The sequence below is a fragment of the Lycium barbarum genome, chromosome 6, assembly GCF_019175385.1.
Source record: "Lycium barbarum isolate Lr01 chromosome 6, ASM1917538v2, whole genome shotgun sequence".
Classification (NCBI taxonomy): Eukaryota; Viridiplantae; Streptophyta; class Magnoliopsida; order Solanales; family Solanaceae; genus Lycium; species Lycium barbarum.
Window position 1 is genome coordinate 3,374,425 of NC_083342.1, and position 25,477 is coordinate 3,399,901.

General features: G+C 36.9%; 1 protein-coding gene across 5 annotated transcripts; it reads right to left on the minus strand.

Moving 5' to 3' along the window:
* Positions 1-580: 580 nt before the first annotated feature.
* Positions 581-23,793, minus strand: LOC132600494 (uncharacterized). Of its 5 annotated transcripts, none has more exons than XM_060313705.1 (25): positions 23,240-23,788; positions 20,434-20,601; positions 18,985-19,059; positions 17,122-17,200; positions 15,691-15,755; positions 15,390-15,479; positions 15,014-15,103; positions 14,757-14,843; positions 14,457-14,540; positions 13,482-13,601; positions 13,294-13,325; positions 13,078-13,210; positions 11,014-11,469; positions 9,802-10,343; positions 9,668-9,731; positions 9,458-9,560; positions 9,100-9,275; positions 8,073-8,195; positions 7,630-7,700; positions 5,148-5,213; positions 2,997-3,069; positions 1,437-1,556; positions 1,275-1,352; positions 1,087-1,137; positions 581-1,002 (listed from the first exon to the last, which is right to left on the minus strand). In XM_060313705.1, the coding sequence occupies exons 1-25, from the start codon at positions 23,492-23,494 to the stop codon at positions 901-903; spliced, it is 3,303 nt and encodes a 1,100-aa protein (XP_060169688.1). In that variant the 5' UTR covers positions 23,495-23,788; the 3' UTR covers positions 581-900. The 5 variants fall into 5 exon arrangements, 4 of the variants coding, with proteins under 4 accessions (XP_060169688.1, XP_060169686.1, XP_060169689.1 ...); XM_060313703.1 differs by having other exon boundaries at positions 13,294-13,340; XM_060313706.1 differs by having other exon boundaries at positions 5,148-5,210; positions 23,240-23,787.
* Positions 23,794-25,477: the final 1,684 nt, after the last annotated feature.

Here is a 25,477-nt window from a genome sequence, read left to right on the forward strand (position 1 = left end):
GGACAAAAATGTCTTTAAGTTACACTTTGGCGAACCAAACTTCAAACATGTATATTTGAAACAGTTAAATGTGAAAAAGTTAATGAACTTCGACTATGCCATAAATAGGGTCTTGAATTCTTATCTAGGCACTTTCACCAATACATCATCCCACATTTGTCGTATATAAAGTGGTCCACAGTAATTAAGGGAATAAATATATTGCTTTATATCATCTTGAACAATCCTTACCTCATGAGCTAACATTTGAAATGAATTACACTCACGAACCGTCTTTCTTCACATAGTATTAAAGTCAAACCCGTCCATATTTGTAGTGTTTCCCAACATTGGGTTCCATTCTTATGTTTTGAAGCTCTAGTTATCTAATTCTGGCCGTGTAAGGTGGTTTAGTGTTTCACATTGGCTTAGTTAATGATTTGATGTTTCCTTATATGATCTTAAATATTTCTCACCTCATGAACTAACTTCTTGAGTTGAATTAAGTTCAAGATAAATATTTCTTCAATTTAAGGATGACTTTCAAATACTAACTGCAATGAGGAGAAGGAACAATGGTCCTTGATAACAACGAAATACATACCATAAACCCAACTCTGCCAATATATATATATATATACTTTATTTGGTTTTAGGATTCAATCTTACACTTGATATGCCCCTGGAAGGAACAGTGTTACAGTACAAATTGAAAATAAATTTACAGCCTTCAAATAAATCGTGTTACAACAATCTGGACATAATGTGACAGCCCGATTTACATCAATTACACAAAAACAGAAAAAATAAATCTTACTGCAAAACTGAACATGCGTGATACTCACCACTAGGGGTGCCAAAATTAGCCCATGAAAATATGACTCGTCCATTTGCCACCCATACTCACGGCAGAGTATAAAATTACTCAATCTTTTCCAACACTTCCAACCTGGTTTTCCTTTTCCAGCCTTTCATTGTAGAGACTAGGTTGATTAGACCAACAATCTGACTTTTACTGTATTCCTGCAACATTTGAAAGATACAAAACTTCTTAGCATATCATCAAATTATAATAATAACTAGATTTTGCATTTAGCTTTTCTGTACCGGATGAGCACGTGCCCAGTGGACAAACTCGGTTTCTGGAAGATAGTAGGCCTGTTCAATGAATTTAAGCGGAGGTTAGCAATGATGGTTAAATGTTCATGGAGGCAAGACGCCAATCTGAGAAGCAAACAATGTGATCATCGTGTATTTGTTGAGAAAATTCACTGTTACAAGCCCCTTATACTGACCTTGATGAATGTTTCAACTATCTGTAGTTTAGGCCTCACGTCTACGGAAATGAAATGCTTCAAGCCGTTTATTAGTACCTAAAACAAAATTGAGGTTAAACACTGTTTCATTTGGAATTTAGAGCAGGCAAGAGTAGAAAATCCTTAATGGTAAGTTGAAACCTGAAGATCTAATGACATAAGAGCTCGTCCTTCATCAGTACACCTCTTCACCCGAGATAGGCCTTCAACGAGAATTTCAGCAACATTATCAACTCCATATTCTAAGAGGAGGTCTTGGACCTGGATAATATAGAAGGAAAAAGTCAGAACCAAATTACAATTTCTCTTTCTTTAGAGATTTTCATCTATCACTCTAGCATAAAGGACATTAGTTATTTCAAGCCATGCGTTGATAAATACATTTACCCTCTAGAGTGGAAAGTAACAGGAACCTTACATTATCATCTTAATTTAGGTGGTCACAGTAGGACATGAACTAAAAAACCAGGCGTTTCAACCATGTCACGACAATCTCCATCAATTCAAGGGACAACAACAACAACATACCCAGTGAAATCCCACAATGTGGGGTCTGGGAAGGGTAAAGTGCACGCAGACCTTAACCCTACCTTCCAAGGTAGGGAGGCTGTTTCCGAAAGACCCTCGGCGCAATAGAAAGCATGGCAAAAAAGGTCAGATAAGGACAAGCAATTCAAAGCACTATGAAAATGAAAATAACGAAAGCGAAAAAGCCATGAATTGGTTAAAAACCCATCAAACTGTAATAGGGCATTATTGCCACAAATTCAGAATTAGATATGCTGAAGAAACTTTCAACAATTCAAAATGTTCTAAACATCATTCTAAATTCATTTCATATATACACGGATGAGGCCACGCAATACCGAGGAGTAGGTTCTCCGCATAATAATACAACTTTAGTCAGAGCAGAGCAAGAACATCAAGTGTTACATGTTTGCAGGTTTTTCCCCTTTTAAGTTTTGACAGTGAAAGATTGTTGAACAAAACAATATTCACCAATCCTTTCTAGACAAGGAGATTGAAGCTGACCGCCTTCAGTACTGTAGCTCTTCAACCAGCAGAAGCAAGAACGAGGATTGGGAAGCAATTATTTGGTGCAGGAGCAAACTGTATTTGCAAATAATAGAGAATAACAGTTCCATGACCTCAGTTTCATATGCAATGTGGGGGGCCCCGCATGTTTACCCTAATTTCCCTAGTGTACTTATTATCTCAGAATGACTATGAATGATCTAAACTATAAAGGAAAATGGAAGTTGACTGTCCAGATTCTGATGAAAGAATAAGAAAATATTCATGCAAAATGTTTGAGCAGCTGATTGAATATTACTTCCTTTTTCCCAGTTTGTGTGTCATATAAGATAATATTCATGCAAAATGTTTGAGCAGCTGATTGAATATTACTCCTTTTTCTCAGTTTATGTGTCATACTTTCCTTTTTAGTCTGTCCCAAAAAATAATGTCATACTTCCTTATTTAGAAACAATTTTACTTTAAACTTTCAATTTTACACATAATGAGATGATTTATATCCACACACAAATGTCTATAGCTTGTTTTTGACCCAAGTTTTAAATGTCCGTCTTTCTTTTTTAAAACTCTGTGACCAGTCTCGCTGTCACATGAGTTGGGCAAGAAAGAGTAGTATATTTGGAGCTTCGCCACCAATGTTGACTCTTAACAGTTGGTAGTCATTACCTCCTTCCGAATTCCTCCATGAGCAAGCCTTGTTTTATAATGCTTAAATTCTCCAAGCAAAAGATCTACATATCTGCAGCGCAAAAAGTGGATCAAATTAGGGGACACATGATATTGATGGTACTTTAGCAACATCAAATGTCAAACCATATTTTTGGTTAGGCGCTGAGTGAAAGAGCTGAGCGGGAGCAGTAAATTTTACGGTCAATTCAACAAAAGATCAGTATATTGTGGAAAAATAGAGTGTAGTTTACCAAGAGAACAAATACTGAAAAACTTCATTTTAGGTTATTGTTTTGGTTATAATAAGCACCAAATTTAAAACAACGACTAAGTCTCAACCCCAAGCTAGTTGGGAAGTGCAAAACTCTGTTGATCATACTGTGTCTAGATCGCCATTCCCATTTAAGAAAGCTTGTTAGCTTTGTATTAGCTCCCACTTACTTAATGGGGGCCATAGTTGAATACGAATCAAAATTGTTTGCAATTTTAGTTTTATTGCTGTAAATTTCTCTGTTCTCACCACCATCTAGGCGCTTTTGTTGAATAAATTAAACATCCCGCTTTCTCTCAAAACTCAAAACACAAAAGTGAAATTTTAGCTTTCCCAATTAAGAATTATTAGAAATAAACACCTCACAAAGTCTAACCAATTGTTCCATTCCTTAAAAAAAGCTACAACTAATTAGTAATTACGTAAGAGAAGAGACTTCATACAAATTTATATGTTCAGTTTCTACATTGGGCAGCCATAAACTAACCTATCTGCTATGGGACTACTTACCATCTCCAAAAGATATAAAATCACAACATTTCCAATTATATTTACCCTCATGACATCGTATGTCTTCTTAATTCTGGTCTTTTCACACCTTTATCACTCTCTATGTCCCAATTCTTTTTATTATATCCAATTTAAATTAACAAAACTTGTTTTCTTTATGAGTTAATCCAAAATCGTGCTGATTTTGACCTTATTTTTACAATATTAAATACTCTTCCCATCCCATTTTACAAGGTGGTGTTTGATTGGGAACCAATTTAAGAAAGAAAAACTTTTGGAACTTAATGCTTTAAAAATGCCATGACATTTTAATGGCCATAAAATTGTGTCATTAAAAGTGGATTCTAAGATTGAATTATTTCCAAAGAGGAGTGCCATTTTTTGGGCAGACTAAAAAGGAAAGAATGTCACATAAAATGGGAGGGAGTACTATTTTTGTTTTAAATTAGTGCTGATCCCATTTTTCAACAATCAAAAGTATCTCACAACTTTCTGAATCTCTACTTTTGGGTTATCACATGTTGAATCAACCACCATAATTCCTATCACAGATCATCAAACGAAAGGAAAATCATATTCTTTTACATTCATCTAATCAGAAAATATATATCTCTCAAAAGCTTCATTTTTAAAAGATTATGAGCAGAAATAGAGGTGCAAGAACATAAATTAACACCGGATTCAGAGAGAGGGAGAGAGAGCGCCCAATATAGGAGGTTGAGTTACAATTCCGAGCTGAATAATTAAAAAATGTGTATAATTCAGTGACTGAGGTTACATAACAGTAACATCCACCCAGGTCAACAGGCCCATTCCTTTTTTTTCAAAAGATTTGTAAAGAAAGGAACAATTTAAAATTCATCAAATAGTTTAAATACAATAACAGAGTCAACAAAGTATATAGTTGGAGAATTAAAGAGGTGGCCAGTAATTAAAAAAGTTAAAATATACAAAAAGGTCATACAGTAACATTTAATGTGCCTTTGATAGTAATGAAACATTTAAATATAGATTTTCTCACATATTCTAAAACCTTGCAAGTCTTTAGGTGGCTTTGATGGCGAGTTCTTTAATATAGAAAAGTGAAAGCATGTAAAAGACAGTTTCTAACACAAACATGTTAAAAGTTCACACTAACACGCCTTCTCTACGTAGCACACCATCTTAAGCGATGAAATCCGACCTTGATAACAATTTCAAGTTGTCATGCCTAGCTATTTTTTTGGAGACTATTGAACACATACCATCCTCAACTTTCCACACTTAACACTTTTCCCACACTGTCCAGTTTCAACGTAAAACGTATAAAGGCTAGATTTCAGTAACTATTCCAAGGATTCTGAAAGGAAGAAGACTTTGATACATACCCATTGTGCTCTACTCCAAGCTCTTTCACCTCCCATTTAGCATTGGCAATTCGATCGACATACCTGCTTAAATAGTTCCAATCAAACATTATTTTAAGCACCTCAGCTTCGAGATTGTCTTGTTAGGTTAAATATTATTTGGAAAAACAGATTACAAGTCCAATTTTGACAAATACATAGATAACCGATGAACCAAGTTCCAACATGTGCAGGGAATTCAGTCGCAGGCAAGTAAAACAATCAACTGTGTCCCTGCATTTTCCCATTTATTGTAAAACAAACACACAGATCTATATCTCTAAATTCCCATTTTCCCGGTACTTTTAGTATAAACGTACCAACAATTTTGATGTTTTATTTTTCATGCATTTTTCAGGATCAAAAATTACTTTCTTTTTCTTTCTTTTTTAGAAGGGAAGAGGGACTCAGCGTCACAATCAAAGAATAAAGATCGATCAGTTGAAAGCAGCACTTCACACACTCAAAAGTCAAGATTTTCATAAAGGCTAAATAATATTTATTCCGTCCCATTTATGAAGTTTTGATATACACGGAGCTCAAGGTGTCAATTTGATCTTTACATATTTAGTTTGATCGAAAAAACATCACAATAAAAAGTCCCAGTTTGAATAGTTATATGAATTTGAATTCTTGAAAAAATTGTGAACTTTTGTTCACAATGATAATATTGGTGCAGTGGTATGTACAGAAGAAGACTGCTACTTGATTCCAATATTCAGTTCACTCTCCTCAATTCTTATGAGAAGCTTTTTAATTTAAGGCGCCATATATATTTGACATTGTTCCCATAGATAATATTACTCTGCACAATTCGGTCTAACAGAGTGGTGTGGTGATTAGAGATGCACAGATGCCCCAATAAGGAGGTGTAAGAGGTTGGCCATTGTGGGCTTGAGGAGGGGTAGAGGTAGGCCAAAGAAGAATGGGGGTGAGGTGATTAGGCAGGACATGACACAACTTCAGCTCACTGAGTACATGAACCTTGATAGGAGGGTGTGGAGGTCGAGAATTAGGGTAGAAGGTTAGCAGGTAGTTGGGCATATTCTTTTCCATTCCTGGAGTGTTAGTATTATTCTTATTCTTAAATTTCTGTTACTACCTGTTGTTTCTTTAGCCTCAGTTATTGTTTTTTCTGCTTGTTGCTAATGCCTCTTTTTCTTCTTTCCTTGAGCTGAGGGTCTATCGGAAACCACCTCTCTACCTTCTCAAGGTAGGAGTAAGGTCTGCGTACACACTATACTCCCCAGACCCCACTTGTGGGATTACGTTGGGTTTGTTGTTGTTGTTGTTGTTTGTTGTTGTTGATAACCGAAAAATCCCCTAGGATCAACTAGTGCACAACTCAAAACTCTATGGATGATGGGCATGTCCCTCTACCCTTCTCCACTTAAACACCCATTTTTATCTACGGCAAGGCTTGAATTAGTGACTTGTGACTTGCACCTAACCCACAAATCACGTGTTGCACTCTCAAGACTACACCAAGGCCCGGAGGCAAATTTCAAGAATTTAAATTCATCTAAGATTTTAAATTTAGATATTGATGTAATGTTTTTTATTAAACCAACTTTTCAACAAGTATATCAATAATTTATTCAAAAATAAGTCTAATCAACATTTTAACCTTCAAACCAACCAAATAAAGTCGCATATATGGAATAGATGTCTTTTGTCTTAACATCTTTTAGCCCCTTGAACTGTTTAGATGCTTTCTTAATTTTCCTCATTATGTTGAATCCTTGATTCTACTGACTGTAATGTTGGAAACCTATGATAGATGGAGTTTACCCTTTATCTATTTTCGCTATAGCTTTAATTGTCCTATATTTAGCAGGTCTAGTTACCTTATGCATTTATCCCCCACCTTGACAAAACTTTCATGTCTAGGACTTTATGTTCATGTATGATAAACTTAGGGTGAACCAATCATCAACATTCGCTATTAAAATCCCGGTCCAAACCAAAGAGACAAGATGGGGAAAAATCAGAATATCATTCAAAATTCTTAACTATACAGACATGAAAGCGTAAAACTGCATCCATCATGACTGACCAACTCCGTAAGGGGAGTGTATCAATATCATTCACCTTCATAAAAGAAAGGTAACCCGGTTTTTTCTTTGACATTAAGAAAGGTAAACCAGTTATCAAAACATAATAATAGAGCAAGGACAACATTCGCTATTAAACTTAGGGTGAACCAATCATCAACATTCGCTATTAAAATCCCGGTCCAAACCAAAGAGACAAGATGAGGAAAAATCAGAACATCATTCAAAATTCTCAACTATACAGACATGAAAGCGTAAAACTGCATCCATCATGATTGACACCAACTCCGTAAGGGGAGTGTATCAATATCATTCACCTTCATAAAAGAAAGGTAACCCAGTTTTTTCTCTGACATTAAGAAAGGTAAACCAGTTATCAAAACATAATAGAGCAAGGACATAAATCTCACCCATTTATGTGGAGAAGTAATCTAGCAGTTGTTTTATGAATATGATCTACAAGGTCCGGTACAGCATCCACCTATGAAAGACAAGAAAGGAACATTTCTTCACCTAATTGTTCAAAATTGAAAAAATGAAATGAAACAACAACAGAATGTAAGCACGTCCTCGATCAAACCTGACACGTCAACAACATTTTATCAATTCAGCACATATAAATACGTTGAAGAAACCAACTAAACAGTTGCTATGTACCCTTTTTATTCATTTGTACATTAAATGGTATCATAGCTAGCGTTTCTCTTTGGTCGTGTTAGTTTTATCAGAAGCCCACACCACTCTTCCATACAGAGTGAAGCAATAGCTCACTTCGAAGTTCTAGATACATCAAAAATCAAAATAATTACAAAGAAATAATCTTACAACAGGCGGAAATCTGAAAGAGACATACCAAATGCACATAGAAGTCCTCAACCAGGGCCGCATGATTCTGAAGCATTGACTGAAGATGCACTTTAGATCTATGCAACAACCGAGCAACAACATACGTAGTGTCAGCACCTGCGCATCTTTCCTGCAGCACAATATTGACAGACATCAACATAATTAAAGATTTAAGCTGTTAAATAAAATATCTGCACACAAGAACAATCTGCAGATGATGTGCGTTCTGCTAAAGAAAAGGAAGGATAAAAGTTACACTCATAATACTTGTTGAGGAGATTTTTATGGTTCTTCTTTTAGATTGTTTCACCCTCATCCAATATAAATTGCATAATTCTTGAGGAAATGTCATATTTAGCCATAAATTGCTTCAGAATGGAAAGTACAAGTAATTGGCATTGGTGAGAGCTTCCATAACAGAGCAGCACATTTGGGCTAATGCGTGAAAGCCCCCTTTAGAAAGGGATTTATCATTTCCCTTATCTATCACAAACGGCTCTCTGTTCTAAAAATTAGACAGTTATCAAAACAAAAGGTAAGAAGCTTTTGTGATAAAGATCTTGTTTACAAAGCATAGACATCATCAAATTCCAATTACTAACCATGAAATTAAAAGGGCAAGGTACAAGAATACGGTAAAAGAGAACATCTGTATATTAGTCTCATTACATCAAGTATATAACAATTAAAGAGATTAGCAGTACCAATCAGGTGTGGAAAAGCATGACAAATTAATTCTTGTGGGAAAATGAAGCCTGTAGTAGTTTAAACATAGTGGGAAGAAAGGTAAAGCATACATATCAAAACACGCCAACTATTGGAAAGCAACATGGAGCTTTAAGATGGACATGAAATTAGAAGTTCATTTGTATTCTTCCGATAACATCCCAAGCCACTAGAAAACAATTGAGGAGAATTGTCAGTGACGGAGCAAGTGTCAATACCAGTACAAGTAGAGTCGTCTCGCAGCAGTGGACCAGATACTTAGGAAAAAACGTATCTCATAAACCATACTTTTGTACAGAAGTACGTACCTTCAGTCCCAAGGATGCACCAGTTAAGTAACTTGGAGGGCTGGTAGGAGTGACATCCATGTGAGAAAATGGTGTACTTGAGCTTGAGGGAGGAGAGGAGGAAAACAATTGAGACTGGGGTTTCATCCATTGGTCACAATCTTGTGTTATTCGTGATAATGCAGTCTTCAGCCTATCTGGGGACCATGGGCGGGAAACAGGGGTTTTATAAAGGCCAAATGGCAGGCAAAAAATTTAATATGCAAGAAAACGAATGATGAAAGATCTTAAAAAGAAAGAAAAAAACACAATTAAAGAATTAATCATGAATAATTCCTTTTGAGAGTGTTGGAGGAAGTAGATGAATAAAAATACTTACTCGACAGTGTGTCAGTCACAGCCTTTCCACTAGGATGAATACTTTGCTGACCGAAGGTCTCAAAGACAAAGTGAAAGAAAATCCCAAACAATTGACAAAATCCCTGTTGAGGAAATCATATTTAAAAAAAAAAAAAGAACACAAAAGCAAATAAGCAGGCAGAAAGAATATTTATTGGAGGTCAATGACATCTAAATGCAATTAAAGTACCTTAAAAAACTCAACATTAACAATCTCTAACTTCTGCATCAGCCTCGCATATTTATCCAATGACCTGTGTTGCATTTATATTTAGCTTGACAGGATTCTTCATCAGCATATCCAAGAATATGACCAGTACTTACCTCAGGAGGCTAAGAGATGATCCTGTTTGCTCTTTTATTTGTTCATTGTTCCAATGTGAAGAACGACTTCTTGAATGACCAGGTTTAGAAATCCGGCTAGGTAGTTGACTATCTTCATCAATAAAATCAGCATGAAGATCTTCATTTTCATCTTCAGATAAATTAGTAGTCCCATTGACATGATTTACATCACTGTTTCTCAAAGAACTCTTATCCAAAGAATCTTCATTGGAGTTTCCACTTTCTTGCATTGCAGATCCATTAAGCAAACTAGAGTCCAAGTATTCCCTCGAACTACCATTTAGTTTTGGCAGAAATGGGTTTCCACCCTTAAGCCAACTTGAAAATCCATTCCTCTGAGAGGAGTCAGTTTGGATAGGATGTACAGACTTACGTACTTGCAGCCGTCGAGCATTCGGAGGGGTCTCAGATGAAACTATCAAAGCTGCTCCATCACCAACAAGCCCAGCGAAGCTTACTACTTCTATTGTCTCCGGCGGCAATATCAGCCAATTCTCCTTTTCCAGCACCATCTTGAGAGCCTGTATGAAAAAGATCTTTAAAATCTTATCAAGCAGGGGGTGCAAAACACAGATAGGATAATTCTGTTTCCAGATAATGAAGGATCTTTAATGATCATGTTATTAAATCTGACTTAAATGACTTCGTATAGAACAGGCTTACATGAGTTAGGTTGCATAACTAATCAACATTTCTCCAAACACGAGCACCGGTACAGATGATGAACATTTTCATGACTTTGAGGTTGAATTATCAAGCACAGTTTTTCATTGTCATTACAAGACACTAACAAATTAAAGTATGACTGACTGCTTTAACATGATCTTTATGGGTGAACTTGCAGAAAAGACACTCACAGGCAAGTGAAAGCTTGAACAATTATGTTTTATACAAATGACAAATAACATTACATGTAAATTGCGGGTCTAACAAATATTTTTGACACTGTAAAAATCCTTATTTTTTGTCATGCATTTCCACATGCCATTCTTCCAAGTAAGATAATTACCCAGCCATAGATCAAATTCACAGGGCTATTTTTCCAAACATATGCGACTTAATACAACTTAATACAATCTCAACCAAAAGCATTGCTCTTCCCATAAAACTCAAAATCAATCACAAACATGAAACAATTTGACCCCTGCTTGCATCTGGTATAAGCGCATGCATAAGTTAAGTCTAACTTACATATATATTTTGCCGATGGAAAGCAGCTAAATAACTTTCACAAACAGATTTCACTTTCTGCCTGAACTCAACCGCTTCACTTCCACAAAAGGCTTCCCCAGCCAGTACAAAAATGTTTAAATCTTCATAAGTTATTAAGAATTGATGGATGCTAGCAGAATGAATAGCTGGTGAAGAAAGCAAGACAGCTGCACGACTTGTTGTAAGTTGCCAAAGATTCTTTCGACCTCTAAGTAATGTATGTGAAACAAAGGTTGTAGCATCTTTCCTCAGCTGAAACCAGGGGGATCCACTGCTTGACGCTGTACTTCCATCATTCCTTGCCTCTTCAACCCTATTATTTATATCGGATGAGCCATGCATGGCAGTGTCGGATGAAGCAACAGAAGTAGTTGGTGGGTCTTCAACAGAGGATAAGATTGGCGCACTCTCTGTGCTTGGTGACGAAATATCATCCTGTTGTCAATCACAAGAAAATTTGGTTAATGTGTTGACCATCGCTAGTCTTGTATCTTAACCTTTGCTTGATATATCAGCAAGGAAAAGAAAGAAGGGCAGATTGCTCGTCTTAAGCAAGTGCTCTGTAGACTTGAGCTACTCCATTGCAGTTCAGACATAATAGACTACTTAATTAATATCCAAAATTCTAGCCTGTAACATCGAAATCATACTGCACTAGCTTTCTACTGAACTCTACCATAAATATTCCATTTTTAAGATACAACCTGACAGAACCATAAACCTTCTACAGAGAGAAGACGTATAAGTGTTCACGAGACTTTGACAACTCAGGCTCGGGAAAGAAAAAACTAACAGCATCACATAGCAAGCAAATATTGAAACTAGTAAGGTGAAGTAATGGGATTTTAGAAAAAAGAGTGCTACAACAACAACAACCCAGTGAAATCCCACAACGTGGGGTCTGGGGAGGGTAGAGTGTACGCAGACCTTACTCCTACCAAGGTAGGATGGCTGTTTCCGAGAGACCCTCGACTCAATAAAAACATAAAAAGAGGTCAGATACGGCTAAGAGATTCAAAGCGATATGGAAATGAAGTAACGCAAGCGACACAGATAACATAGAATAATCAAAGCACAGGAAATAACAGATAATAGCATAATAGCATAAATTAGAGCACAAGAAATTATACTACGATAATGCGACTATTAATAAGGCAGGGTAATGAGACTATCTACTAGCCTTCTACCCTAATATGGGTCCTCCAAACCCTCCTATCTAAGGTCATGTCCTCGGTAAGCTGTAACTGCGCCATGTCGTGTCTAATTACCTCTCCCCAATACTTCTTTGGCCTACCCCTACCTCGTCTGAAACCATCCATGGCCAACCTCTCACACCTCCGCACTGGGGCATCCGTGTCTCTCCTCTTCACATGCCCAAACCATCTCAATCTCGCTTCTTGCATCTTGTCTTCCACCGAGGCCACTCCCACCTTGTCCCGAATATCCTCATTCCTAATCCTGTCACTCCTGGTGTGGCCACACATCCATCTCAACATTCTCATCTCAGCAACTTTCATCTTTTGAACGTGAGAAACCTTAACTGGCCAACACTCCGCCCCATACAACATAGTCGGTCTAACCACCGCTTTGTAGAACTTTCCCTTAAGTTGTGGTGGCACCTTCTTGTCACATAGCACTCCGGAAGCAAGCCTCCATTTAGAAAAAAGAGTGCTATACACACAAATTGCCATCATAAGAAAGGATACCATAACGTATGGAAAGGTATAAACTTTGAGAAAAAGTTAACTCTTCTATGCTTTGCAGCTAAAATGATTACAACAACAACACCACCCCACAAGTGGGGTCTGGGGAGGGCAGCTAAAATGACTACTAGTAAAAAAAGAAAGGTTAACACTTGGTATGGTACCATGAATCCCAAGAGAGACCACAAGTACAGAGGAAAAAACGTCACGTAGAGATGGAATAATTCACAAAGTATAGCTATGCCCAACGGTCTCCATGAACTTATACGTTTGAACCTGAGGCATACATGAAGCACTTAAAAGCTGCCATGGAGTAAACATTAGTCATTATTGTACATACCTTATCCTCAGGCTGGAAGTTCTGTATTGCATGATATGAACACATCAACCCAAAAAGTACAGCTAGTGTTGCTAGCAAGCATTGCCTAAACTTGGATTCAGGTATCTGGGTGCACAGATCACTATATGTGAGCCTGAAAAATGGGGCACAAATGACAAATCAAGAGAGAAAGAAAACCACAATAGTGGAGGAAGTCAAAAGGCATGAAACATATACCTACTACTTTGCACATTGTTATTATCCAGATCCTGCAACAAGAGGAGCTGTCTTTAAACAAATAAAATAAAAAATTCAATGCTCTTCAAATCTCCTCCAGCAAAAAGGGTATGCAAACTAAGCTTAATTTTATTCCTTGTATACCTAGTACTTTAGCCATATATCCCCCAAAACTGAATACAACACACCTCTTGTACGGTAGCCTTCAGCGCAGAGTGGGTTTCAGATAGAACCTCCTGCATAAAGAAACTTTGTATCTTCTCTGCAAGGCCAGCGACATCTCCAATTAGTGCATAAGCGTCAACTACCTGAGAACAGTATGAACACAACAATGATGGATAGAACCAGAGTCACTATTCAAAGAAGAGAGAAAGATGCACTCCTTTCAAATCAAAAAGTTTATTACAAGTGAATTTGTTCTAAATCCAATAGCAATTGAAGCAACAACCTTTAGTAGTCACTTGGTTTGAGAACAAATTATAATGTGGGATTATAATGCTGGGATTAAACAATAACGGGATTATTTAGTGGATATACATTTTTGTGTCAATGTTTGGTTCGTTGGAGTAAAATAGGATATACAGGTTTGGTACTAGATAAACTTGTAACAACTTTTGTTCCAATTATAACCTTGGCCTTCTTACAGGACTTTGGGAGAAGAGCTTTGAAGAAGGGCGTCTTTGTCATTTGGTTTTTTATCCAGGGATTGTTACCCCACATAGAATGTGGTATAAAAATAATACCACAATTGTGGTGTAAATTATTCCAGGATTACTTATACCGGAATCAAAAATTATAACAAAACATAAGATAAAAATAATTTCACATTTTATATCGGGAATATTATCCTTATCCCTTCAACCAAACGACTCCTTAAGGTGGTGCTTATTCCACCTAGAAGCAACGTGAGAGAGAGAGAGAGAGACTTGAACAGTGATTCAAGGAATTGTAGACCCATTAATTGTTTGTGCTTTTACAAGAGCAGAACTAAGGGGGAAAAGAAGGAATGAAGAATGAGAAAAAAGCATATACAGTATAGATTCAGAATACAGAAGTAGTCTGTCTCCTCATCCTCTCTCCACTTACCAAACGGTACCCTGGATGGAAAATAAATATACTGATATTTTACCAATTTATAATGTGAAGAAGGCTGATTCACTCACAGTTACATAGTTCTCCTCTTTGAAATCTTGGCACACTCCTAATAGAAGTGAATCCAGCTTTTGAAGAGTCTTCCCTAACCAAACCTGCAAAATTTTCAGAATATCAAAGAGCATGATCAAGTTGTTCACATATCCAAAATGTCTAAAACCACCACAAGAAAAGATGAGAAAAGCAACCACAAAGAAGAGGAAGGGAAACAATTAGGTGAATAAGTGTAAAAATTAGGAGAAGATGTGCAAAGAGTTTCTCAAAAATAAAAAGAAGCTTTTCTTTACTTAGATAAAGATCTAATTAGTTACCTCAACACCACGGCTCATCTCTTGTGCGGCAGAAAGCTCTGAAAGTGTGTCCAAAACTTGTAAATATTCTGATAGTACTTGGAACGCCTGCAAGTTCACTGATTGAGCATTATGAAAAAGTATGTATGCTAGAATCGCATAGAAAACAAGACAAGCCATAAGAAGGAACAGTATCACTAGGGGAAAGAGAAAGAAAAAGGGGAAAGAATGCGCAAGATGTAATGCTAGCCTAAGTAATATCAGAAGTTGAATGGGACCTTTGAGAATCTTCCTTCCTCAACAAGAGTTTCAAGTGTTGATTGCATGTCTAGCGCATGGCGCAGCTCAGTCAGGACAGGAAGCACATCCTGCAAAGAGCAATTCGTAAAAGATTCAAATACACACCGATAAAAGGAGGGAATCCTAGATTCATCACAAAGAGAGATGAACAAGAACACCCCTAACTGAAAATGAGAAAGACAAGGAGAGCAACTTTTTTACATACATACATAGTTCATATTTTATATATACACAAACAAACTTCCCACTAAAGGTAATATATATGTTTGTTTAAGAAAAAAATGGGAGGTGGGGGGCATAGGGGAAGCAATAGTATCGTTTGGGTCTGTGAAGGAGTTAAGCATAGGATAGTACCAAGAGTGTTTGTTTTCTTTTAGAATTGGTGGAGACAATGAGGTCCCTTGACACCTCATTCCTTGAAGAGGTTAAATACCGGCGACCATTCTGCAAAACTCAAAAGAACAAAGTTTGGCAAACTGAGATGAAGCTGCTTCTAACCAAACTGTTACAGAAACTTTAAGAATCAACTTGAATTATCATCTTGATACAAAGAAAAATGTAAAAGGTGATCCACCACTGATAGAAGTTGCAACAATTAGGAATCTTCTCAGTAAAACAACAAAGAAGTTCTAATGCAACACCATCAGCTGCTTACCATGCAAATGACATTTGCAATCTTCAAGTCTCTTTCCAGTTGTCTCACAAGATCCATTCCCTTCACTGCCAAAATAACAAGAAATTCCAAAATTAGAAGGAAAAGATCCCCATGTTAACTAAATGATAGTAACCAAAGTACTACTCAGTTCCTATTTGGGGACATCCCAAAATGTTTAACATCAATTCCATCAGTAATATTATCTTTTAGAATTTTTCACAAGTTCAGCAGTTCAACAAGCCCCCGGAGATTTGGTTCAATGGCAAAGCGCGGGATGTGTCATAAGTGCACATCGTGTTGGATACCCAATTCTGACAATATTTAGTTTTCTACGTTTCCAAAATAAACAAACTTGTGGTTTTTACATTCTAAAAATAAACAAACTAAAGTTATTTTCTCATTTTGAGTTTGATGGAACATATTAGAACGCTAAGGAGGTTAGAATGTTAAAGTAGTGTTAAGCGTTTGTATTTCATTTCACCAAACCTCTACTATGTATGCTCCAACCTGAGAGAGAATATTGGAAGTTTTGTAGATTTGATTAGGACATTTAGCTAATTAGATAAGATGATGCGGCCCAGACCCCACATGGTGGGATTATACTGGGCTTGTTGTTGTTGTAGATAAGATGATGCGGTAATCTTTCATTTGGCTAATAAGGGGGTGATTCTAACACTAGGAACTTGGATAATAAGAGAATCACAAGGGTTAGCTTGTGATTTATGTGTATATTTTCAAACGAAGATATGGATCACCTCTTATTGCATTGACAGGTGACTACACGATTGTGGTAGATAGAATCAAATTGGTTCGCCTTGCAGTGGAAAATGTAGATCAGAAAAGGATATACTTCATTCAAAATTGAGCACTTTAGAATAAAGAAGAGAAGACGCATGGCATGGGATGTTGCCCTCTAGTCATAATGTGAGTGTTGTGGAAGGAGAGAAATAGGAGAGCATTTAAGGGGAAAGAGAATTAACTTTGTATAGAAGAGGATGTAATTCTTCGAATATCATATTTTGATATAGGTCCTTTATTGTTCACAGAAGTTTTTTGAAATTAACAAAATTATATACCTTGTAAAAAAAATATGTGATTTAATTTGACCGGTTTGATGTAATTGTGCCTAGAATCAGGAATTTACCAAGTCTGGAACATGTGTAAGTACTCCACCAAACTGATGGAATAATCAGTTGCTCTATCATTTCACACCCTTTTTCCCTATTTTATACACATCTAAACAAGATACTGACTGATAGAGTTACTATTGCACAAAGAAATTAAAAATATTAAAGAAACAAAATAGATTACAATAATATCTACAATCAATACTCAGAAGCATTAACCAAGCAGATTTGGATGAGACCGGCAGTAACCTTCAAGCACTTCTAATGATTCCAATAGGTGAAAAACACCAAGAACAACTCTTACCCATTACTTCATGATGCTCCATCACATGGCATGACAAACGTTCAGAAATTCTGTCCAGCTGTGCCAATCTAAGAGTGGCCTACAGTTTAATACATAGCAGAATCATTTTTTAGTAATGGAACATTCATTGATATAGTTGATACATGTCTCATAAAAACACTTTGGTAAAAAGTTCCAGCGCTCTTTTATCCGTGACAAAGCCAATTATATAAGGTGATTTTTACATTTTTCTTTGAGCCGAGGGTCTATAGGAAACAGCCTCTCTACCTTCACAAGGTAGGGGTAAGGTCTGCGTACACACCACCCTCCCCAAACCCCACTTGTGGGATTACACTGGGTGTGTTGTTGTTGTTGTATCAGTTGCTTTTCTTATGAAAGGAAAATTATTGACAAAATAGGAAAGCAGCTGACAAAAAACATGTATCGGATTCCATCAAATAAAGGCAAAATCCAGGAAAACCAGCTTCGTCATGTCATTGCAGATTACCAACTCATCAGCCGTCAAACAGTCCAAACTACTTTTTACAACGAATAACTGTGAAAAGAAGTAGGATAGATAGAGTGGAATGCTCAACTACTTTACTCTTAGGGCTCGTTTGGTTGGGAAACAACTTATCCCGGGGTAAGTTATCCTGGGATTAGTTATTCCACCCTCGGTGGGATAAAATAAGGCTACAATCCCGGGATAACTAATCCCGAGATTAGTTATCCTGAATTTTTATTCCAACCAAACATGGGATAAGGAGGCACTAAAATTTTATCCCCGGACTATTTTTGCTTATCCTTCACACCAAACAACCCCTTAAGTCTTATCAAATACACACAAGTACAAAATATTACTCCCTTCGTCCCAATTTATGTGAAGGTGTTTGACTGGGTAAGGAGTTTAAGAAATAAAGGAAGACTTCTGAAACTTGTCTAATATAAGTCATAAATATTTGTGTGGCTATAAATCATCTCACTAACGGTGAAATGAGTATTTTAAAGTTAAAATTGTTACTAAATATAGAAATGTGTCAATCCTTTTGGGACTAACTAAAAAGGAAAGAGTGTCACTAAATCGGGACGAAGGGAGTAGCATATTTCCCAATCTTACTATCCGCTTGCAAAAGAAAATGTCTAAACAACTCAGTATGGACCCATTGCTATTCTTGCACATAACATACCAAATGAGGATGATGATTGCCCTTTTTTGGGTAACCGAGATATTCGATTTCCAGCTTCAAATCTCAATGGGTAACGGGCATACCCATCTACCCTTCTCCACTTAAATACTAGACTAGGTTCCCAGCAAAAACATGCAATCAAGGCATGCGCCTATCCCACATCCCGCGTTGTTCTCCCTTTCTTGTTGAGCCAGAAGCCTGGAAGGGCATGAGGACGGTAATGCCTAAAATTGTGGCTCACTCACTGGAATGCATCATTACCCAAGGCATGATTGGCTGGATTACTGGACCTAAGACTAGTATGTACCTCCATGAGCCCATTGAAAGCAACATAGATCAAGCACCACCTTCTTTTGAGTATCAGCCAACAAAGGAAGGAGACTGTTTCTTCGCCACTAAAGTAATCTGATGCAGCTATTTTTATTTATTTTTTTGATAGGTAATCTGATGCAGCTATTGGATACATATATGCAGCAGAAATAAATAAGTTTCTGATTCTTCATAAAGCATAAAGCAGATAATGATTCTTATATCATCATAAAAAGAAAGTGGGTTTTGCTAATTGACATACAGTTAAAACATAACAAACAACAATCTAACTCAAACAACAATCTAACTTATACAATGACAAGCATATGGCAAGTCAAATGGAGAATTCTCTCCCTCCTCCACCCAAAAGAAAGAATTGAAGTAATACCTGGTCTTCCAAGTAAGCTAGCTCACTCTCTTCAGATGGAATATGCTCCAGAATATGTCTGACAGGATCAAATTCCTATACATAGATATCCCAGGAACTATCACGAAAACTGGAGTTATATGGATTGCAAATGCTAAAGTACGGAACAACTAAGGGGGAGAAAGGGGATAAAATGAAGCAACTAGAGGAATAAAAAATAGATCTGCAACAGACTGGCAATGGGGGGAAGAAAACGAGAATATGACATGACCAGGAATCAAGATGTATGCGGTACTCGAAGATCGTTTCCGTGTAGAAAGACCAAAACCCATGCATATGCTACAGCTTACACACGAATGAAATGCTAAGTTCATTAACAGAATAATTCTGAGGGGAGAACTGATAAAAGACATGTATAGTTTGCTGACAGTAGAAACAGCCAACAGGCAGGCCAACCCTTTCAGACTACTCCCACCACCAAATCGTAACTACTAGAAAGCCCACTCGCAATTGACATCTCTTGTCCACTATTTCATAAATACTTGTTTTTCAACCAATGTTAATGGCAGATAATACTTTCAAGAGAGCAAAGTCCGGATTGCACTGATGGAAGTTTTTGACTAAGAGCACAAAAAGAAAATAAAAAACATACATCATGAGGAGAAGAAGATAGGCAACTATCCAACAGAGATCCAACATCAAGCAACAATAACATGACGCAGTTTACAGAGTGGCAGCGTTAACCTTGTTCAAAATTAAAGGAAAGAGCTTTCTTACCTAAATCCCTGGGAAAAGAAGTCCAGAAATTACAGATTATATGCACGATAACTACTCTTACAATAATCGTGAAAAGATTGACGAAGATCTTGCCAAAATAATAAAAATGAGGTATGTTGTGACTTCCATAGGCTTGCCAGCGAGGGCCGAAATGATCAAGTCAATGAAATCTGTTTTTCAATAGGATCATCATCTGTACTACATCAACTCCGTTCAACATTATAGCTCCCACTTGCATGTGCCCCACCCCCACTCACCCCTGTGGCAGATGGAGCATGTAAACAGTAGGTTCAGCCGAACCCATCATTTTCGACATGGAATATAGATATATATGTGAAAAATCACACAAATTTCAAACATTTTGAACCCATAATTTCAAAATCGTAATAGGTTCAGGGTTTAAAAACCTAAATGTTGGACCCACCAAGTTAAGATTCGGCATCCACCTTTAACCCCCCCCCCCCCCCCCCAAAACCCCCACCCCAACTCCAACCTAAGGCTAAAGAAATGTCAAATCTTTTACCTAGATCTTTCTTTCTTCTTCCTTTTTTTTTTTTTTTTTTTTTTCTGGGATTGCTTTCTTGTAGTGATCCACTAGAGAGAATGTTGAAAAATAAAAATAAAAACCACTGGAGGATGTACAGGACAGAAACACACATGGCTACAATATTTATTCAGATGCAGAAGGTGAACCTCTTCATAGAATTCTTCCTCCAGCTCCTCGACAACTTGACCAGGAGGTTTGCTCCCATATATTGAGCTCAGTTCCTCCGAGCTTGATGACAGATTGTATCTCTGATGAGGAGGTAGCCCAGCTAAAACACGTGCAAGTGCAGCAGCAGCTGCAGCTCGTTCAGGAACCTGCAAGCAAACTTCATCTTGTGAGGAAAAAAAAAAGAACTGAAGACTGTTCATTGCATAATAAATGACAACAGTTAAAAAAAATGTTGATAACCTTACAATAATTTCTAGCCCTCCCTCAGAAAGAAAGCCTGAATTATGGCATTTTTATTTCCAGCCATATCTACTAAAAGTGCACATAAGGAGCATGCATGCGACACGTTTATTGTTATTAATGTTTACACCCCAAAAGTTGACAGAAATAAGAGAACTTTAGTCATAAGATACAGTGTACACATAAAAGAAGTAGATACCTTCAAGAAAAATACATAATAAACATGCCATCCAATTTCTCCAAACATTGTTCTAAAGTATACCAACCTTTCTAATGTCACTTATCCCAAATCCAGTGAAGATAAAAAAAAGAGAATAAATAGTCTTAGGACATAATTTAATGTGGGATGGCAATACTGAAATTAGAAAAATGCATGTAGTAACGTGAAAAAAAGTCACAAGATGCTAAATAGGTGGTGGTTTTGAGGTGAGGGATATTAGAAACAGAACAGAAGCATGCTCTATCAATGGTTGTGGAGGTTTAATGATGGGAAAGCTGCTTATTATCACCAACTATGGTAAAAGACAGTTTTATGGATCCTAAACCTGATAACTTCCCTTATGGAGCTTCTATCTGGAAGCAGATTGCTAACCTGTGGGGGAGAATTCAAGAATACTAAAAACTGACAGTTGGGGAATGGGGAAAAAGGCCAGATTTTGGACAGACTTTTGGAGTGAACATGGAGCTTAAAGATCTCTTTCCAAGCCTGTATGGTGTTGCCGTGAAAAAAAAACTGGTTGTTGGCTGAATCCTTGCCTAATACTGGTGGTGATATTCAGTTCAGACTGGAAAATTGTTGAAGCTGGCCTATTTCTGCAAAGATTCAGTCAGTGATACTAAAGGATTGCAAGGAAGACTCCAAATCTCAATAAAAGGTAGTAAAGACTCCCGGTGGTGGTTAATGAACTGTGACTTATAGTAATTTTTATGTAGTTTTCACTTTTCAACAACAACAACAACAACAAGCCCAGTATAATCCCACTATGTGGGGTCTGGGGAGGGTAGAGTGTACGCAGACCTAACCCCCACCTTGAAAGGTAGGGCGGCTGTTTCCGAAAGACCCTCGGCTCAAGAGAGGAGAAAAAGAGAGGAAAAGACAAAAGGTTAGATATGATCAAGCGTATCGAAAACAATATGAAAACAAGAAATAACAAAACAAGAAAGTCATGATAAAAGGAGTATCAACTGCTATAGATAACTATGAAAATGAAACAATGGAAGTAAATAAATCATTCGAAACCAACAGATACTCGCAGAAATCAAGATACAAGAAACTATAGAACAACATAACTACTCTTAAGGGAGGATAAACGCGACTACCTACTATCCTTCTACCCTAATATGATTCCTCCATACCCTCTTATCTAAGGTCATGTCCTCCGTAACCAGGAAATGCGCCATGTCCTGTCTAATCACTTCCCCCAATACTTCTTCGGCCTACCTCTACCTCTTATGTAGTTTTCACTTTTCAAAAAACTTAAAAGATTTCATGCCCGAATTCACAGTCAAAATTAAAATTTTAGACTCTCGGAATACGTAGCGCATGAGATGGAAGTAGAAATGAAGATAGAGGAACAAGTCATACCCAAGAGAGGAAGCTTCAAGTATCTTGGGTCTGTAATCCGGGGAGACTGGGAGATTGACGATGATGTCGCACGTCACATGGGAGCGGGGTGGGTGAAATGGAGGCTTGCCTCAGGGGTACTGTGTAAGAAGGTGTTGCCAAGGCTTAAAGGTAAGTTCTTCAAAGTGGTGGTTACTGGTTAGACCAGCATTGTTGTATGGGGCAGAGTATTGGCCAGTCAAGAATGCCCACGTTCAGAAGATTAAGGTAGCGGAGATGAGGAGGCTCAGATGGATGTGTGGGCATACTCGGAGAGATATGATTAGACATGAAGTTATAAGGGACAAGGTGGGAGTGGCATCACTAGCAGACAAGATAACAAAGCGAGGCTAAGGCGATTCAGGCATGTGAAAAGGAGGTGTGAGGATACGCCAATAAGGAGGTGCAAAAGGTTGGCTGTAGCAGGAATTCGGAGAGGTAGAGGTAGGCCGAACAAGAACTGGGAGAAGGTGATCAGGCAGGACATAGCACAACTTCAGCTGACTGAAGACATGACCCTAGATTGGAAGGTATAGAAGTCAAGAATTAGGATAGAAAGTTAGCAGGTAGCTAAGTGTCGTCGCCTTCCGTGTGGGGAGGGAGGGGGCGAGTCTCCTCCTCTCCTCTTTCCCTTTTAGTAGTAGTATCCCGTTATCTCGTAGTTTCTTATTCCTTGATGTGTATTACTATCTGTTGCCACATTTGTTTTGTATCTTGTTATTTTGCTATCTCTACACCTACCCTCCCCAGACCCCACTTCCCAGACCCCACTTGTGGATAACACTGGGTTTTTTGTTTTTTGTCGTTGTTGTTAAATCTCGGAATACGAACTGTGCCACATTAACTGAGACAGAGGGTCTATTACTTTCTTTTTTTTACAAAATTCACAATTCTTATGACCAAACGCCAAAATCCTACAAAATAAGCAACAAAAATTTTACCTCGGGACGATGATTAGAAGAAGGGAGGAGACCAAGAGATCTAGCAGAACGAACAGAACTCAAAATCTTCTCACCAACTTTAGATAAGTCCATATCACCTCCTTGAGAAGAGAACAACAAAGAACCTAAGAACAATAACCTTGATAATTCAAACCCGCCACCTTCAAAACTCAATTCTTGACCACCACCACTGCCATTATTCAAAAGTACAAGTGGAATTAAAGGAAATGGTGGAGATGATGAGTTTGACTGCATTGATTGTTTTCAATCCCCAATCGATCTCATTATTCCAAGATCGATCAGATCAAAATTTAAACTACTGTTGTTGTGTTTTTACAATTAGCTTCACTCAGCACTGAGATGAGATCAGAGAGGTATTTTTACTGATATGACTCTGCAAATTTGAGTTATTGACTAGAAAAATGGTGTTGGGGTTAGACTTTTTGTTTGTTTGTTTGTTTGATAATTTGGGTAGTGACATATACTATGAGATTAGAAGAAAGATAAAAGGTTAGGAAGAAGGCTCTGGCTCAAAGACATTATTATTACTCCATGTTTTATGTGAGAAATATGACACAAGTTATTGTTGAGGTGTGTTTTGTTAATTAAATGATTATAGTTTAGGAAGTTTACGTTGATAGTTCAGGTAGAAAACTCGGAAGGAAGTGATATTTAAGGTGCGTTTTTGATAATTATTAGTATATATTATGTTTTATGTAAGAAATACTTATTTTAAGGTAATTTAATTTTTGTTAAGATCATATAAAATGATATAATCAAACAAAAACAAAAAACAACATATCCAGTATACTTTCACAAGTGGGTTATGGGAAGGTTAGAATGTACGCGTATTTTATCCCTATTTTTGTAGGGTAGAGATGTTGTTTCTAATGGACTCTCGGCTCGAAAGAAAAAAAAAATCGAGGCATGGTATCAAGAAAAATATGACAACGCAATAGCAAGATAAGAAAAATTTCGATCTCATTCTTCAGAGATCGGATCAAAATTCTACTCTTGTGTTTTTCGAATTAGCTCCACTCACACTAATAGGATTGAAAAATTCTTGTTTTTCACTGCTGTGAGTGTAAAATGCAATGTGGAGTGTAAAATGCAATGTGAAACTAGGAGTAGTAGTTTGTTAATATGTGTGTATTTGAGTTATTAACTAGAAAATGGTGGTAGTGGGGATAGATTTTTTTTTTTCGGAAAAGGGCCTAAAATATCCTTGAACTATTAAATTTGGTGTAAAAATGCTCTCCATCCACCTTTGGGGCCTAAAATACCCTTATTTTTAACGGACCCATTTCAAAACTCAATTAACAATTTCATTTATTACATGGCAGCCTCTCATTGATTAATAACATAATTAACTTAAACTAATTAATCGCCCCCATTTAATCCGATCCAACTAATAAGCCCGAACCGCCCCAACTAAATCTCCTTTTATCCATCTCATTTATTACATGGCGTTTTTTATAATTATTAGTATATATTATGTTTTATGTAAGAAATACTTATTTTAAGGTAATTTAATTTTTGTTAAGATCATATAAAATGATATAATCAATCAAAACAACAACAACATATCCAATCTACTTCTGCAAGTGGGTTATGCGAAGGTTAGAATGTACGCGTATTTTATCTCTATTTTTGTAGGGTAGAGAGGTTGTTTCTGATAGACTCTCGGCTCGAAAGAAAAAAAATTGAAGCATGGTATCAAGAAAAATATGACAACGCTGTAGCATGATAAGAAAATTTTGGATCTCATTCTTCAGAGATCGGATCAAAACTCTACTATTGTGTTTTTCGAATTAGCTCCACTCACACTAATATGATTGAAAAATTCTTGTTTTTTTCACTGCTGATTGTAAAATGCAATGTGAAACTAGGAGCAGTAGTTTGTTAATATGTGTGTATTTGAGTTATTAACTAGAAAATGGTGGTGGTGGGGATAGACTTTTTTTTGTTCGGAAAATGGCCTAAAATATCCTTGAACTATTAAATTTTGTGTAAAAATGCCCTTCATCCACCTTTGAGGCCTAAAATACACTTATTGCCTTTTTAAGGAACTTTTACTTATTGTAGCTTCTTTTAAGACCTAATTATTAATATTAACTATCCTTTTATTTAATTATATTTAGTAGCTAATTAACTTTTCTAAATTACAAATGGTAGCTATATCAAAAAATACATACCCAAACACATATATCTTTTTTTTTTCTCAATCACTACCCATTT